We start from the raw sequence: 17761 nt of genomic DNA on the forward strand, positions 1-17761 counted from the left end.
ATTTTTATCAATGACTTGGAAGAAGGAATGAGTTATATACAAGTGACATGTACCTAAAAGGAATAGCTAAAATGAGAGATAGAGCCCAGGTCTAAAAAGATCTTGATAGTCTGAATTAATGGGATGAATCCGAAAAAGATAAAATTTTAATATGGGTAATTATAAAGCTCTATGCATGTGTCTAAAGAAATGAGTTGTACAAGTACAAAAATTGTAGAGATCTTGCTAGATAGAATTTTATTTTTAGAAATCATTTCAGTTGTTGTGAATTGAAAGTGTAGCATGAGTCAACAATGTGGCATGGCATCCAAAACAGAAAAGAAAATAAAAACTCCATGTGCATTGATAGAGGCAGAGTGTTCACAATGAAGATGGTGATTAAATCCCTCTGTCCTATGCCATGATTAGATACATCTGCAGTACTGTAATGAATTCTAACAATCATGTTTTAGCAAGGAAATTGACAAACTGAAGACAGGAGGAGTGCAATTAGGATAGTGGAGAGACAACAGGACAAAACGAAATGGGCTACGACTGGAGTAATGGATTCTCTCCCTCTTATCGAAGGTCAACAAATATAGGCAAGATGACAACTTATTGTGTATGTGTGTGTGGTGTAGCAGTGGGGATTATTTTTTTGGATATAGATGGGACCAGAGACAGCTAAGGTTATTTCTACCTCCAAATCCTTTTGACGATCTCCTAGACTCAAATGTGGGACTTGATTTCTTTCCTTCCACATGAAAACTGCTAGGAGATAGAGGTTTCACAATCTGCAACAACTTCAGGGTGGGATGAACTATGAAGAGCCCAGAGAGATCATCATTTCATCCTTTTCTCTAATGAGCAGCCATATGATAATCAGGCCCCAAAGGCCCTGGAAGCCAATAAATATTCCAGACTGTATACACAGGAAGACTGTTCAGCTGTAAACATTAAGGATCCAGTATTCTGCTCCTTAATAACGTTTCTCCTCTCCTTCATGGATGGATCTTCAGCTGAATTTTCTCCAAATGAATTTCCAGTCATCCAAATGTTGAAGTAATAGAGTCAATATACAGCTGAGATTGTCCTGAGTATCTAGGTTAGGGCTAAGGATAGTAATGTGAGTCATGCTCAGTGACAAATATATTCCTTCACATACCCCACTAGTACTTGTTCTAATTCCAGCTTAGACTAAGATGTGTAATATCTGTCAGAAAGTAATTAGTGAAATCAGTTACCTGCTTGAGGAAGGGACATGCCTTCTGTGTAAGGGGTGAGTTAAGACCTCAGGAGCCTTCCCCTTTGGAAGGGGGTCTGCAGGACTTGAAATGCTGGAATGTGAGCTCTGGAAGGAAGCATAGAGCATAGAATATTGGCACACAAAACTTCATTTTGAAAAGTCAAGAGAAAACAGAGAATAGGAGGCCATAAGCTTTGCAGAAAATCTCTAACATACTTTCTCTTAAATAACCTCATCATGAGTTAAAGAAATGTTTTTCTGTCCCACAGTTTACACAAGAACAACCCCTGTAATGGTGAGTAACTTGTCTTCATTTGCCCTTCCCATCTACTCCCTCCCACCCCATTCCCAAGGTGTACCAAGAACATGGAAGTAGAAAACCAGACCGTTGTCTCTGAATTTCTTCTCTTGGGACTCTCTGAACAACCAGAGCAACAACTAATTCTTTTTGGGCTGTTCCTGGTCATGTACCTGGTCACTGTGATAGGAAATCTTTCCATCATCTTGGCAATTGGCTCAGACTCACATCTGCATAGTCCTATGTATTTTTTTGTGGCAAACCTGTCCTTTGCTGACATCTGTTTTATCTCCACCACTGTCCCCAAGATGCTGGCAAACATCTGGACCCAGAGTCAGACAATATCCTATGAAGGCTGTCTAACTCAGATGCATTTCTTCATGACATTTGGGGCCCTTGATGATTTTCTTCTGGGAGTAATGGCATATGATCGCTATGTAGCCATCTGTCAGCCCCTCCACTATGCCATGGTCATGAACTCTGGAATTTGTGTTCTACTGATAGCTGTGTGTTGGTTTCTCACCAACTCTGCTGCCTTTTTACATACATTCCTCATGGCTGGCTTGACTTTCTGTGCAGAGAATAGCATTCCCCACTTCTTTTGCGACCTGATCCCTTTGCTCTCCCTCTCCTGCTCAGATACCAACACTAACCAGCTGATGTTGTTTTTTGTTGGATCATTAGTTCTCACTGCTCCCCTGACTCTCATTGTTATCTCCTATGTCCTCATTGTCTCTGCCATTCTAAGAATACCATCAACTTCTGGAAGGTGGAAAGCCTTTTCTACTTGTGGTTCACATCTCACTGTGGTTTCCCTATTCTATGGGGCAGCTATTGGGGTCTATCTGTGTCCACCGTCCACACATTCTGCTGGGAAAGACAGAATTGCTGCTGTTCTCTACACTGTGGTCACTCCTATGTTGAACCCTTTCATATATAGCCTGAGGAACAGGGACATCAAGGGAGCTTTGGGGAAACTCTTTCTTAGTAGGAAAACACTATCTTATTGGAACAGCTAGCTTATCATGAACAGATTATACAAGAACGAACTCATTTTCTTTGTTGACAGCATCACTAGGCTGAATCACATTTTCACCTATATGAGGCAACCTCTACTGGATTCCACCTGAACTTGTTTTCATTAAAGGTTGTGTGAAGAAATAACTTCCCTTAGGATTGATGGAAATTGTATCTGAGCAAGGCATGATCTAGTGCTACTAAATCTCAGAAACAGTGTAGGGTAGTAAAGTGTCCTGGAATTAGATTCAGGAGACATCTTTGAATCTTATCTTTTCTTACATAATAGGTCTGTGAACTTGTCTTTAGCCCCTTTCTGTGCCTCATTTTCCCCATCTATAAAATAAGAGTTGTTTTAAGTCAGAAATTCCTGGCAATCTGATTAAGCCTATGGATCCCTTCTCAGATTAATGATTTTTTAATGCATAAAGTAAAATAATACAATTGCAAAATTATATTCAAATATAGTTGTCAAAATATTAAAAGACAAATTCTCAGACCCTATATTAAGAACCACTAGTACAGATTATTACAAATGCCTAATTCTTTCTGTAACATGCTATAATTCTATGAATTTATGTAATGTAGTGCAATATTTCACAAAGAAGTGATTTCACTAATATGGAAGCTCATGGTATGGGAATACTTTCCATTTATATCAATCAATAAACATTTATTAAGTGATTACTATGTGCCGGACACTTTGCTAAACTCTGGGGATACAAAAAAGTCAAGATAGTCTCTGCCCTCAAGGAACTTACAATCTAATAGGTAAAACAACATGCGAACAAATATATCTAAAACAATCTTCATAGAGGATAAATAGTAAATTGTAACAGAGGAAAGACACTATGATTTTAAAAAGTTAGGAAAAACTTCCAATAAAAGATGGAATTTTAGTCGGAACTTAAAGAAAGCCAGGAAATCAGTAGACAGAATTTGGGAGGAAGAGCATTCCAGGGATGGGAGACAACTAGATAAAATTTCCAGAGAAAAGAGACAGAGTAACTTGTTCATGGAAAAGCCAGAAGGCCAGTGTCACTGAATTAAAGAGCATATGTCAAGGAGTAAGATGTAAGAAGATTGGAAAGCTTCAAGGGGACTAGGATGAAGGACTTTGTATGCCAAACAGAGCATTTTGTATTTGGTTCTGGAGGCAATAGAGAGTAGCCTGAAGCTGTTGAATGTTGTGTGTGTGTACGCATGTATGTGTGCACACATGTGCATGCATGTATATGTGTGAAATGATTGAACCTGCACTTTAGGGAAATCACTTTAGTGACTGAATGGAGGATGGATTGAAGTGGGGAGAGACTTCAGACATGCAGGCTATTTCAGTAATCAAGGTATGAGATGATGATCACCTGTATTAGAATGGTGGATGTGTTAGAGGAGAGAAGGGGATGTATTGGAGAGATGCTACAAAAGTGAAATAGACAGACTTTGACAACAAAATTTGATATGGGGGGCGGGGATGAGAGAGCAAGATGAATCCAAGATAACTCCTAGCCTGTGAACCTGAGGGACTCAGACGATGGCTCAGCAGTAATAGAGATACAGGTCATGATCCATCCATGACTCTGTAATGAAGTTCTAGGGAATTGCCTGAAGTACTAAAGTAGCAGAATTTTAAAAAATTCACAGAAATGATCAGTATGCCTAAAAAGTGGTAACAAAAATGAAGAAGAAAAGATGGAGAAATTCCATTGCATTCAATAGAATATAATTACAGAATGTATGAAATATATCTGGGAGTCAAGACATGGTCAAAACTTATCCAAATAAGTTTGTAAAATGTTCTTTATAGAGGCATAGAAGATTTCTTTATATGGAGGGATGTTCATTGTTAAATGATGAGAAGAGGAAAAAATATTATAGAACAATTCTACATTCCCCCCCCCACCACACACACTGAATGCTAGAAAAAGGTTTCCTTTTTCTTTCTTCTCCCTTCTTGATGTTTCTTCTCCTTGGAAAGGGTATATTTATAGGACTTTTTTCTTTCTCTCTCTGTGTTGGAAAGAGCAGACAGGACTATGTTATTCTTATGCTCAAACACCTTCAATATTTAGAGATATTAAAAATCTCTAGGCTGATTACCTTTCAGTATTCTGCATTTCAACGCATGTCATTTCCTGCTCTCTATACTTTTCTGTGACTCTTCAGGTCTAAAGATCTCTCCTGCCTCACCTCCCCATCTTGAAACTTCACTTTAAGGTTCAGCTCAAATGCCAGTTCTTACATAAGGTCTTCTTCAATTCCCAAGTTATTGGTTCTCTCCCTGAAATTGTTTTGTATTTCTTTTCTATTTGCTTCTCTGTGTTCATGTTGCTTTCCTAAATTGAGAGTTAAATGTCCTAGAGATAGGAATCATTTTGGTTCTCTGTTTTTGTATTCCCCTTGTCTATTACAATGCCTGACTTGGGGTAGGAATCTAATAAATTCTTTTGAAAATTGAAATGCTGAGATGAGTTCAGATGGAGCTTTTTCTTCCCCCTCTTCTTACTCACAAGAGCTCTCTCACTTTATCGGAGAACTTAAAGGCTCAAATAGGCTTGCGTTGGAAAGGGAGTCAGATAATTCTAAATTCAAATGCACCGCACAATGAATTGTCCAATGTGACTTCAGGAAAAGTACCTATTGCTATGTTATATCTTCTTGTAAGTACTTCCACTGAATATTTCCCTCTTTATTTCTTTTTTCTAATAAACTATCTATTCGTGTGAGCATGTCTTCTCCCCCCTACATCTGTGTGTCTTTTCTGCATGAATGTGAAGTAGTAGTTTAGTTAGTACATATATATACATACATACATACATACATACATACATACATACATACATATATGCTGGTTATTTTCCTTCATCTTAGAAAAGGACCAAAATGATATCACCATTGTAAAGTGAAATTTCAGTGTGTCCGACTGTGACTGATCAGACCAATACAAGCTCAGAATGCTCTACCGCAGGTTGGGCACAGATAGTCCATATGAACACTTGGGGTAGATATCCCAAATGTGTGCATCCTGCACTTACTTTATGCTGTCTCAATTCTGCTTTGCTCAAAGAGCACAGCACCTTTTTTTATGTGGGTATGTCATGCTGAGCGGTCCTGTGCCAACGTTTCCCATGTTGCACAGTCAAATCCAAAGTTCTTGAGAAAGACCTTGAGGGTGTCTTTGTATCGTTTCTTCTGAACACCATGTGATTGCCTGTCCCATGCAAGTTCTCCATAAAATAGTCTTTTTGGCAAGCGGACATTTTGTATTCGAACAAAGTGGCCAGCCCATTGGAGTTGTGCTCTCGGAAGCATAGTTTGAATACTCGCCAGTTCAGCTCGAGCAAGGACTTCAGTGTCTTGTACCTTATCCTGCCAGGTTATTCTCAGAATTAAACGAAATAAATATTGTTCTTTGTCAAAGGATTATTTTTCTGCATCTACTAGCACAATCACTTGAAGCAACGAATATATATGGCATACATATAATTAGGCGTTCTTTACACTTCTTGAGCAGTTGAGAGTCATGGTCAGAACTGTATTAAAATCCTACATCCTATGTCCTTTGTTCAGCAAAGTGATTTTCCTAAAGCTCAGTTCTGATCATGTCACCCCACCCCCTAAAATCCTACATACACACACACACACACACCATATTGGTGCCATTTTAGTTCACAATTAATGTGAAATTCATTTTTCATCAAAGAAAGATTTGATTCAAGTAGATAATTAATTTGAATTAAGAAACTAGTTTTACGAACTAAGCTACTAGATCACGTTTATGCAGAAAAGAAACAGATGAGAGATGCATAGGGCTCAGCTCATTGGGAGGGGAGAGCAAAGTGGTGCAATTCCTTGAAATTAGAAAAATGAGAATGGAGTGTCCCATCCCCACCTCCCTGTGTCTGTATTCAATCAAAGGAACAAAAAAATAGTAATTGAATGACAAGTACCAGGACAGTTTTCAGATAAGACATATGGGTTGCTTGAAATGTGTAGTTGTGAGAAAACTCCTTGCATCAGTCTTTGAATATAACTGGGTTTCTGCTTAGCATAAATTAGGTCCTTAGTTAAGGGTCCTTAAGCGCAGGTAGAAGTGGTCCAGCTTTTCAGCTATGCAAGTTTGGTTCAAACAATGTAATAAAATTTTTCTCACAATTCCCATAATTGTATAAAACTTTCTCACAAGACAGAAATTGGACTAGATCCATAACTGAATAAAAAAGAAGCTGAAGTAGATCTAGAATTGAATCACAACACAGAGTCAGTGTGACTCACTGTTTCCACAATTCCCAACACTGTTTGAAGTGAGGAAAGACTAGAAGTTTTCCCAATAAAATACAAGAGTAAAATAATTTCCCTTTTATTTTTTTCAATTTCTAGGGATGTTAGGAATAATTGAAAGGACATTCAATGCTCATGTCTGGGCCATGTCATTATAATAAAATTACAATTTTATTTAATTTAACTTATTTAGTTCTGTACTAATCAAACCATAAAGGGAATACTTTAATGAAATAGCCAAAATAGTAACAAGATTAATTGGGAAGAACAAAAGGTCTAGACTCTCAAGTACATCTAAAAAAATTGAAATGAATTGTTAGATGTGCATGTTGTATTGGATTAATGGCAACCTCAAATAGAAACAGGGCCACAAAATCATATTAAGGACCCCTGAAAAGCTGCATATTGATTTAGGAAGCCGCATGTTCTTGTCTACTTTAAAATATTTAGTTAAATATTTCCCAATTATGTTTTAATCTGGTTCAGGGGCATTTGGAGTCATTGCAATGCAGCCCCTGATGATCAATTAAGTGCCCCCTCTACCACAGGATTCAACATATAAATAGATAAGTATAAATGAGACAATTCAAAAAGGGAAGGAGAACACTGACTAGTGGGATTAAAAGTATGAAGAGGTTTTGCTTGAACTGAACTTCATTGAAGAAATCCAAATATTTCAAGAGTCAGAGATGATGAGGAAAACATTTTAGTCATATTCTAACAGTCTATATTTCAAGAGATCTTACATATTTGACATTTTATGTCACATCTAGCTCTCTATCCTGTAAGTCCATGGAGAGATGATTTAGTGAGCCATTTTCTCTTATTTACCCCAATGCCCTTTCTCTTGAGCCATAGGAAGAAAGATAAAGATAGAGTAAAATCCTTTAGGGAGACATAACAAAAGTTGAGGACAACAAAAAAATAGATCCCTCATATAGGTCTCTCACCAGATCTCTCACATAAATCACAGTAACTATCTGAAAAGCATCCAGAAAGATGAAAAGAAATGAAAGTAAGTTCCTCTCTCCAATTTAGAAAGATGGGCAGAAACTAGCAGATACAGATAGAGGAGCCCCACCAGGGAGGTTAGTATGAGCTCCAAAAAATCAGCTTAATGTCTGCAGGGGTGGGGAAAGGTCAGTCAAGTGTACTTATTAAGTGTTTACTATGTGATGGCCACTGGCATATAGTAAAGTGAGTGATAGGTGTAAAAAAAAAAAAGGCCAAAATAGTACCTACTTATATTGTAATGGAGGGTAGTGTTAAAATGTAAATAAATACATGAGATTTAAACTAAGTAAATAGAAGACAATCTGAAAGGGGAATGTATTAACAATTGTGGGGATCAGGATAGTCTCCCTGCAAAAGATAGAATTTTTAAGTTGAATTTTTATTTTGACGAAATGGCATTTAAGTGCTTAGTAGATGTCAAACCCTATACAAAGTGTGGAGGATACAAATACAAAAGCAGTCTCTGCCCTCAAGGAACACATATTTTTACTCTAGTAGGGAGAAACATCACACATAGGGTAGAAAGGGAATGTAGAGAGGTTCCTTGGTCCAGAATGTAACTGAGAATAAATACTTCTTCCAAGAACAACAGCAGAGTTGATTCGATTATGTTTCCAGAACTAGAGAGGGTATAGAGGAGGCTTTGGTGGCAAGACTGCTAGTGAGTCTGGTAAGAGAAAAAAGGACCAAGCAGTGGCAGATGAAGTGAAGCATAGCTTATGTCTGCCTGAGAAATAATGGGCCAGGAGAGGGAGGTAGTCACCTGCCAGGGCAGCATGGATCTAGGAAGGACACAAGTTCCATAAAAAAAAGAGGTTAAAAATTTCTAGGGCATGATTTCTGGACAGGTGCTGTCAGGAAGATGAATACCACATGGAGATCTGTATCTCAGAAATTAGGAGAAGGGAAGAGTTAGTCTAGGTCATCAATGTGATACAACAGCCCCCAAAATAGAAAGAGGCATAATATGCCAAGTAATGGGTGAAAGTCCCACTGTCCTTTGTCATGGCTAGCCCCATCTGGGATACTATATTCAGTTTAACTTGAATCTTGAAAAAATCCATGGAAACTAAAAGACAGAGATGAGGGGATAGAAAATACATAGCATGGGGGACAGATCATATTTAAAGGCATGAAGAGGGTAACTGGAATGTCATATATGAAGCACTGCATGCGGGGTAGCATTCTATTACAGAAAAGATCCCAAATGGATGAGAGGGCACCCATAGTTCTAAACAGATTTATAAGCCAGCATAGACTCTAGTAATTGGAGATCTAGCAATCTCATCCCTGACCCTGGCCTGTCTGATTACAAATAGGGAAAGAACCAGCCCACAACAAAGAGGTAGGGCATTTCTTGTAGTACTGGAAATGTCAGTAGGAGACAGAGCTATTCAGTCTTGAACACCAGGCCCATGGCATCTGGGAAGGGAATCTGAGACTATAGTGTTAACCAACATTTCATAGGGAATACCATAAAAAACCTATACAGGTTTTCAGAGCCACAGCAAAGGACAGAAATAACTCCTGAATTGAGACTATACCAGGACAAAAAAACCCAAAACATAGTCTTGTCAAGGTCAGAACCCAGAGTGGACTATTGGAAACTCAACTTAACCAAGTATTATAGAGGAGGACTGACCTAAGCACTAAGTTCCAAGGTTAGGAATTAGGCTAAACAATGTGAGTAGGGGCCTTAATTTTTGGAAGGAAGTTTGTGTGGCAGATGAGACTCTGGGAAGCCAATAAGCAGCCCCTTGGGTTTGAAAACCCAGATGTTGGTGTTTCTTTCTCTGATAAAGATTTACCTTTCCTTTTAGAGAAGCAGATCAAAGACCTGTGGCAGCAGGTCCCCCTGTGTATGTTGGGATGCTTACTGATATATTATAGTGATGAGGAAGGGATCTGCATAAATTAAAAGGAAAGTATGGAGACTGGGATAATTGTCTGTCGTTTCCAAGTTGTAGTGGCTATGATTCTGTGGAGCCCCAGGAGGTGGGGGTGGCCAAAGCCAGGGTTCAAGTGGATTAGCCTGGCTCCTGAATATAACAGAGGACTGAAGTCCCTGAAAGTGTATTGCATGTCACAAATCAGAGCACAGCAATGAGAGCTTCGAATGGAGCCCTGAAACCCAAGTGGAAAACTGCCTGCCAAATGACCCAACAGAAGTGGATAATGGCCGGTGTGCTGACCTTGGTGAGGTGAGAGGAATGGGAGCGGAAGTTGAAGTAGAGAGCTGCCTTCATGCAGACCCAGGTGGGAGCTGGGAGCAGCTGGCTCCTGCTGGAGGAGGAGTAGCCCAGGAATTCAAGAGTTCAGTCCTGGGGCAAGATGGACACTGTACGCAAAGCACTGAGTATGCTTTTTTGCAGTGTTCCCCTGGAATAGTTTGGGAACCAAGGGTGGAGTTGCTTATGGTGGGTGGGGGGAAACTGCCATGTACCCCCACAGACCCCACCCTGATGGCTTTGTAGTCCAACCACCATTCAGACCTGGAAGTGGAGGCTGAAGCATTGTAAAGAAGGATTTGACTCATTAGAGTCTGCACCTGAGAATGCAGGGTGAGGAGGACACACTTCCAAAAGGAGTTTGCTTGTACATTTCTGTTTTTGACTGTGAAAGGAGGAATGGGTTGCTCTCCCCTCAAAGAATGCCATGTGGCTATCCTGGTAATAAGGAGTTATGTTATATAGACTGCAAATGTAAATTAATTTGCATTTACTTAAGAAATGTTATTGCCTATTTTTTCCAGGATCCATGGCCATTTGGATTGTAAGGTCAAGGATTCAGAGTGGGTGGAATGTGAGGCCAAGCAAAGTAGGATCTTTTGATGTTTTTGTTTTAGTATAATCAAGAAGTATAATGCCTCTATTTGAATGTGATTAAAGAAGATCCTCCCCACCCACTGGTGAGCCTACCCATTGATGGAAGTTTGATTAGGGGATTTGTTCTGTAGAAGGGTCCCAAGTACCTTTTGTTTTTTTCTATTGAGGCACTGGGTCAGAGGGTCATACCCTCAGGTTCTGAAAAGGGGTCAGAGGGTCATACCCTCAGGTTCTGAAAAGTGTGAAATACTCTGAGGGTGAGGTTTTACTTTGGGGCTTAGTTTGAAAACCCGGTTGTTTGTGCTTCCCTCTCTGGGAAAGATTTGCCTTTCCTTTTAGCGAAGCAGATAAAAAAATCTGTGGTGGCAAGCCCCTTGTGTACGTTGGGGTGCTTACTGATACATATGAATACAGAGTTATGACCAAGATGCTGATTGGATTAAATGTCTTTCCACAGAAAGAAAGACAAGGAAGTCCTTTCATATCTGACAGAGATCTGAGTCATACTAGAAGGAAATAGCCAGAGTTATTTTGAGTTTAATTAAAAAGAAGGGAAAAGACAATATAAAGGTTCTGACAGTTATTTTTAACAAAAAATCTAAGCTTGACTTGAGGAATTGGGGATTCTTAATGCAATAAAAAGGGTGAGAACAAAAACTTGAGAATATAAAGACTTTTTAAAGTCTTTAGGTCCTGTACATGTAAAGTGTTGGTGAAAATCTAGTTCAAGGGGAACAATAAAAATGACTTGAAAAAAAATGTGAGTAGAAAGAAGAAAATACTAAACACAATAAAGAAATGGTGTTAAGAGAAGACTAAGAAGTAAAACCAGAAGAGTGTTGCCCTACAATAACCCCAAAGAGAGCCTAAAAAAGGTAGAATTTTCCCACACAGATTAAAATAGTGGATGGAAGAAATGAACCAAGAGATAAAGAGGAAAATCATAAATGAAGTGAGAGTTTGAGAGGAAAATAATTGGAAGAAGTAATAAACCAGAAGATGGAAAATATTAACAAAGTAGTTGACTAATCAAAACTCAATGACATCATCAGATAACAAGAAATATTAGAACAAAGCTGAAAGATTAAGAAAATATAAGGTATTTACTGCTTTTAAAAAATTGACCTGAAAGAAAGAGGAGATAATTTATGAATCGGACTTCCTGAAAACCATGATCTGACAGAACAAGACCAAACCAAACCAAATCTGGACAACATATTTTAAATCACCATTTATAAAATCCTGGGTCTATTAGAACTAAAAAATAAAATGAAAATAGATTTATCAATGACTACCTGAATGAAGCTTCACAATGAAAATGCATAGGAATGTCATACTCAAAATCCAAAACTTCCACATAAGAGAAAAGATTCTGTAAGCACCAGAAAGATAAAGTCTAAACGCTAAAAAAATTAGTCATGATTACAAAACAGATATAAGCAGCTACTATAGAAAAGGGGAAAAAATTCATTATATTGCAAAACGCAAAATATAAAGGCTTATTATGACTGAGAATAGCTTACATTGCAACATTGAATATTATCCAAAGAAAAAAACAGATTATTAATAGATTAGATTATTTTCAAGAATTTCTGATGAAAAAATTAGAACTGAGTAGAAACTTTGAAATGAAAATACAAAAATTAAGAGAAGATTCAAGTCAATTCACTTGGGAAATTATAAGGGGCTAAATAATGTTGAGAAGGAAATGGCAAACCACTCTAGTATCTCTGCCAACAGATAGGATGATAGGGTTCACAGAGTCACAGAGTCAAACATAACTGAATGAGTGAACAATAACAGTAACAAAATAACGATGAGGTGTTCATTTTCAAATAATGGGAGAAAAGGTGATTTTTCAGAATATTAATTTTTTAACAGTCTCAGAGGGCATTACATAAGATAAATTGAGAGTAGATTAATTCTTTTGGTGGTGGTGGGTTTGAACATAGGAAAGAAAAATGAAGGGAAAATAGTAAAATATAGAATAAATATGGAAGAAACCAGAACTTAATATTTTGAACAAATGGGTGTACTTAAGTATATAAGCATGAAGGAAGGTGTGCGGGGAGTGTATCTCATTTATATATTAACCAAAAAGAAACAGCTGGACACATTAATTTTTTTTCTTTGAATATGTTAAATTGAGCAGGGAAATATAAGGGGAAATAAAAAGGGAAGAGTAGAGTTGGGGATGGAATAAATATAAGCAAAATACATAAAAGGATTATTAAATGAAAAAGTTGGTATAGGAACCAGAGATTGGGTCTGTGTTTGGAAGAGGAACAGAAAAGGAAAGAGACACTTCTTCAATTATTGGTTTCCAATGCCGATCATATTCCTTCTTTCTCACAATTTTGTCTTCTATGTAAAGAGGACAGAATTAAAATAGGAAAAACTATGAAAAGTTACGATTGAGGGAAATACATGATTAATAATTCATGCCAGTCAATGGGAATGGGATGAAATCAATCAGAAAATCAAGATAAATAGTAGAACAGATTAACAGAATCCAACAAAAATTGTTTATAAGATACACATTTGAAATATAAAAGTTCACATACCATCAAAATGAAGGGATAGAACAGAATTTAATACGCTTCAGATGAATTTTTAAAAAGCAGGAGTGGCAATCCTGAACCCAGACAAAGCAATAGTACAAGCAGATATTGTTAAAAAAGATGATCAATGGAATTTTATTATGCTTTAAGGCATCATAGACAATGAACTATTATTATCTAATATATGCAGAGCATCTAAGTATTGAAGGAAAGGGTAACTGAATTACAGGGAGAAATGGATACTAAAACCCTAATAATTTGGAACTACAATTTGTCCATTTTATACCCAGACAAATATTATAAAACGATAAAGAAGAAATTAGATTCGACTCAAGTTTTAAAAAGTAGTTCTGGAGATTACTTAGTGGAAATAAAAAATACATATTTTCAGCTACACATAGCAACTTTACACAAATCAGCCATATATTAGTGCATAAAAACCTTTTAAACCAGGCTGGGCAGGCTGAAGGAATAAAAATCTAGGGACCAGGAAGCCCATAATCAAGGAAGAGACAGGGCCAAGTCAACAGCCAGGCAGCCCCACTTGAGCCATAGCAACAAGACCAAAGCAACATCAAGAGGCTGATGCCTAAACTGTAGAAGATGTGCCTAACATCCTTGACAAGATCATAAAGAAACTGGACCAGCCCAGAACCCAAGAAGTTGTTATCTAGATAGCTGATACCTAAATCCTATCTGTAGAAAGAGCCAGGACAGCATTCAAGAAAGAAAGTACTTATTGACATCTTGCAGGTGATTAGCTACTTGTGCAATTTGCAATTTAACTGGGATCTTCCCAAGTCACAGCAAGAGGTAGAGTCAGTTCCAAGTTCAGGATAGTCCATGGAAAAGGAGATAGAGGAGATATTGAAGTTTAAACCTAAATCAAGCAAACAGGAGACTAAGCCCAAATTGAGGAATTTTTCCAGAGGGTGAAACCTAGTCTTTATCACTTCTGGGAAAAAGTAGGGCTAGTCCATACCATCCAAGAAAAGAAGAGCAGACTATAATGAAAGCATGAAGTCTCAATCTATAAACTGAGGCTATCAATAAGAGTAAACAAAAGAAATGATGAAATATAAATTAAGTGAAAGTCAAGGAGTAAGCTTGGAATGAGAATAACTCTACAAAAAGTCTCAAAAAGGAGTCTTGGAGAAAGGAATATTTTGGTTAAATTTTTTTGTTAGTCTTCCAGAACTAAAAGAATACATGGAAGCAGTGAAGAAAGAGATTCAAAAGGTAATGTTCATTGAAATGAAAATAGGAAAAAATGGGAAGAAGAATTAATAGCTTAGACCATAAGGTAACAAAACTTTCCCAAGAAAAAGATTCCCCCATAATGAGAATGGACCAAATAGGAGGCAGTAATTACATGATATAAGAAATATTAAAAGAAAATTAAATTATTAAAGCAAATAGAAGAAAATGTAAACAGTAGTATTAAAAAAACTGGCCTTGGAAACCGATCAAAGAAATATAATATTCAATCATTGGACTGCCTAAATACCATAATGCTCCCTGCACCAAACAAGTAAACTATATTTCAATAAATAATAAACAAAATACCATCCAGAATCATTAGAACCAGAGGGCAAAAGGAAAATAAAAAGAATCAAACAATTTCGTCTTGAATCAAACACTATCCTGAACTAACATAATTGAAACTCAAAACTTTTGGGTCAGAGAACAAATACTGTAATCATGAAGAAAGAAGAGAATTAAAGAATTAAGGAACCATAATCAGGATCACACCAGACTTGACAGCTACCATTTAAGTTGAGAGATCTTGGAATGATATTCCTAAAAGCAAAAGATAAATCCTTATAACCAAGAATAATTTGCCTTAAAAAACTGAATATAATTTAGCAAGGGGAAATGGAAATTTAATGGAATAGAGGACTTCAAGAGGACTTGATGAAAAGATCAAAGCTGTGTAGAAGCTTTGAAATGCTGTCTTGGAAGTCAGTGAAAATTAAAAAATATATGAAAGTAGTGATATGATGAAGTACTGATTTTTTTTTACTTACTTCAAAGTCTTTTAATTGATTATGATTTTATTCAGTTGTCAATAAACAATGTGGCTAATGTCCAAAAAAGCAAAATGAATGAATGAACAAATAGTTTTGACCTTATTCGGAAGGAGGAAATTCTCTTACTGAAAATGTTGAATACCATTGAAATCACAGGTCTGATTAAAATACAAAAAACTAGAATTGCCCCACACTTCTCATAGGTAAAGTTATAGTTGGAACTAGACAGCTGTGAATAGCAGTTAAAGTAGCACAATTGAGCACAGTTTTCATTACTTCATATTGTGAAGGTGATCATGCTACCATGTCACCTGTGTCCCTGAGGAGCAACACTACCAGTCATGTCAACTGCAAACATGAAGGTTAGCAATATCTATCTATATCTATCTACATCCATATTCACCTATTGGGAAGACATAGAAACAGGGCTAAATATTCAATATAAGTCCAAAAACATTTTTTTGAAACTGTACATAGGAAGAAGGGCAACTAGAAGAAAATGTACTATGTCTGATTATAGGTAAGTGCTTACATTTTAAGAAAAGAAACAAATGTCATTTTAGAGCACTAATGTCTTCAAGGGTTGTCAAAGAAGCCATGTAAAACAAACAAAAGTCTTGGGAGTAGTTTTACTCAATTTTTATTGTCTTTCCGAAGAAAGTAAAGAGCACAAACGTGAATGAAGCAGTGGGATAATGAGTATCACATGAAACTAACTTTCATTTGAGACAAAAGTGGCTCAAACAGCATACATAAAGAATTTAGTGTAAAAACACAATAAGATTAGTAGATGGGAATGAAAAATAGAAATAACAGAGAAATAAGATGTAAGAGAAAAATAGAATTAGAAATGCAGTAGTCACAAGCAAAACAAACTTCAATTTCAGAAGATGGATTTTGAAGAGAGGAAATTTAAAAGGAAGGAAGGAGGAAGGAGGGACAGAGGAAAAGAAAGAAGAAAGGAAAAATAAAGAAAGTAATGAGAAAGTAAGAAAAATTAAAAATCTTCAATCAGAGATGGAGTGAGGGGAATAGAAGGTCAGTGAAGTAGAAACAAATCATTTCAATTATACAGTCTAGAACTCCCCTATTGGGAGGAGGAAATGGTTTACCTGTTGGATCTACGAATAAAGGAAAAATTTAGAACCAAGCAGGAGACAAAGAGCATTATAGGATGTAAATTGAATAATTTTGATTACATTAAATTGGAAAGGTTTTGCAAAAAAACAAAAAACAATAACTGCCAAGTTTAGAAGAAAGAAGCAAACTGGGAGGAAATTATTTTTAGTAAATTTCTCTGAAAAAGCCTCATTTTTCAAATATATAGTGAACTGAGTCAAATTTATAACAAGAATGACTCCTCAATTGATAATGATAAAAGGATATGAACAGGCAGTTTTCAGAAGAAATAAAAGCTATCTATAGTCATATGAAAAAATGCCTTAAATCACCATTGATTAGAGAAATGCAAATTAAACTCTGAGGTACCATCTCATATCTATCACATTGGCTAATATGAAAGAAAAGGAAAATGAAACATGTTGAAGGAGATATAGGAAAGCTGGGACACTAATACACTGTTAGTAGAGTTACGAACTAATCCAACTATTCTGGAAAGTGATTTGCCACTTTTGTAATCAAAGTCTACAAAACTGCGCATACCCTTTGACCCAGCAAAACTACTACAAGGTCTGTATCCCAAAGAAATTTTTAGAAAGGGAAAGAACTTATATGTACAAAAGTATTTATAGCAGCTCTTTTTGTAGTGGCAATGAATTGAAAATCAAAGGAATGTCCATCAACTGGGAAACATCTGAACCATTTGTGGTATATGAATGTGATGGAATACTATTGTGCTATAAGAAATGATAAGGAAGATGCTTTCAGAAAAACATGGAAAGACTTACGTGAACTGATGCAAAACAAATTTAAAAGAACCAGGAGAACATTGTTCACAATTATGGTAATATTGTACAATGATCAAATATGAATGGCTCAGCTATTGCTAGCAACACAAAAGATCCAAGACAATTTTCGAGGACCTATCATGAAAGATGCTATCCAGTTTCAGAGAAACAATTGATGGAATCTGATAAAAATAATATCGTTATTTTACTTTATTTATTTTTCTTGTTTTTGTCAGTTTCTTTTACAACATGACTAATATAGAAATACACTTTCCACGATTGCATATGTATAACTTTTAGTAAATTTTTGGCTTCTCAATGTGGGGGAGAGGAGTGAGGGGGAGAGAGAATTTTGAACTCAATATTGCAAAAAACAAAGGTTAAAATTGTTTTTACATGTAATTGGGAAAATAAAATATTAAAATTTATCTTTAATGATCTCTTATAAAAGAATAGGATGTAGGGAAATAGTGAATGTGAATGAATTCACCCATAAAACAGAAGATTATATAAACATGGATTAGAAAGCGAAAGCCAATAATACATTTTTTATTTGCAAGAAATGTACTCAAAACAGAGACCCATAAAGTTTAGTCAGATTTA

At 36.5% G+C, this 17761-nt stretch overlaps 1 protein-coding gene across 1 annotated transcript; it reads left to right on the forward strand.

The window, feature by feature from the left end:
- Nucleotides 1–1588: 1588 nt before the first annotated feature.
- On the forward strand, nucleotides 1589–2542 carry LOC140518241 (olfactory receptor 1N2-like). The gene has a single exon (XM_072630215.1). It carries the CDS (start codon nucleotides 1592–1594, stop codon nucleotides 2540–2542), a length of 951 nt encoding a protein of 316 aa, XP_072486316.1. The 5' UTR covers nucleotides 1589–1591.
- Nucleotides 2543–17761: the final 15219 nt, after the last annotated feature.

Source organism: Notamacropus eugenii, chromosome 1 (assembly GCF_028372415.1).
Source record: "Notamacropus eugenii isolate mMacEug1 chromosome 1, mMacEug1.pri_v2, whole genome shotgun sequence".
Taxonomy (NCBI): Eukaryota; Metazoa; Chordata; class Mammalia; order Diprotodontia; family Macropodidae; genus Notamacropus; species Notamacropus eugenii.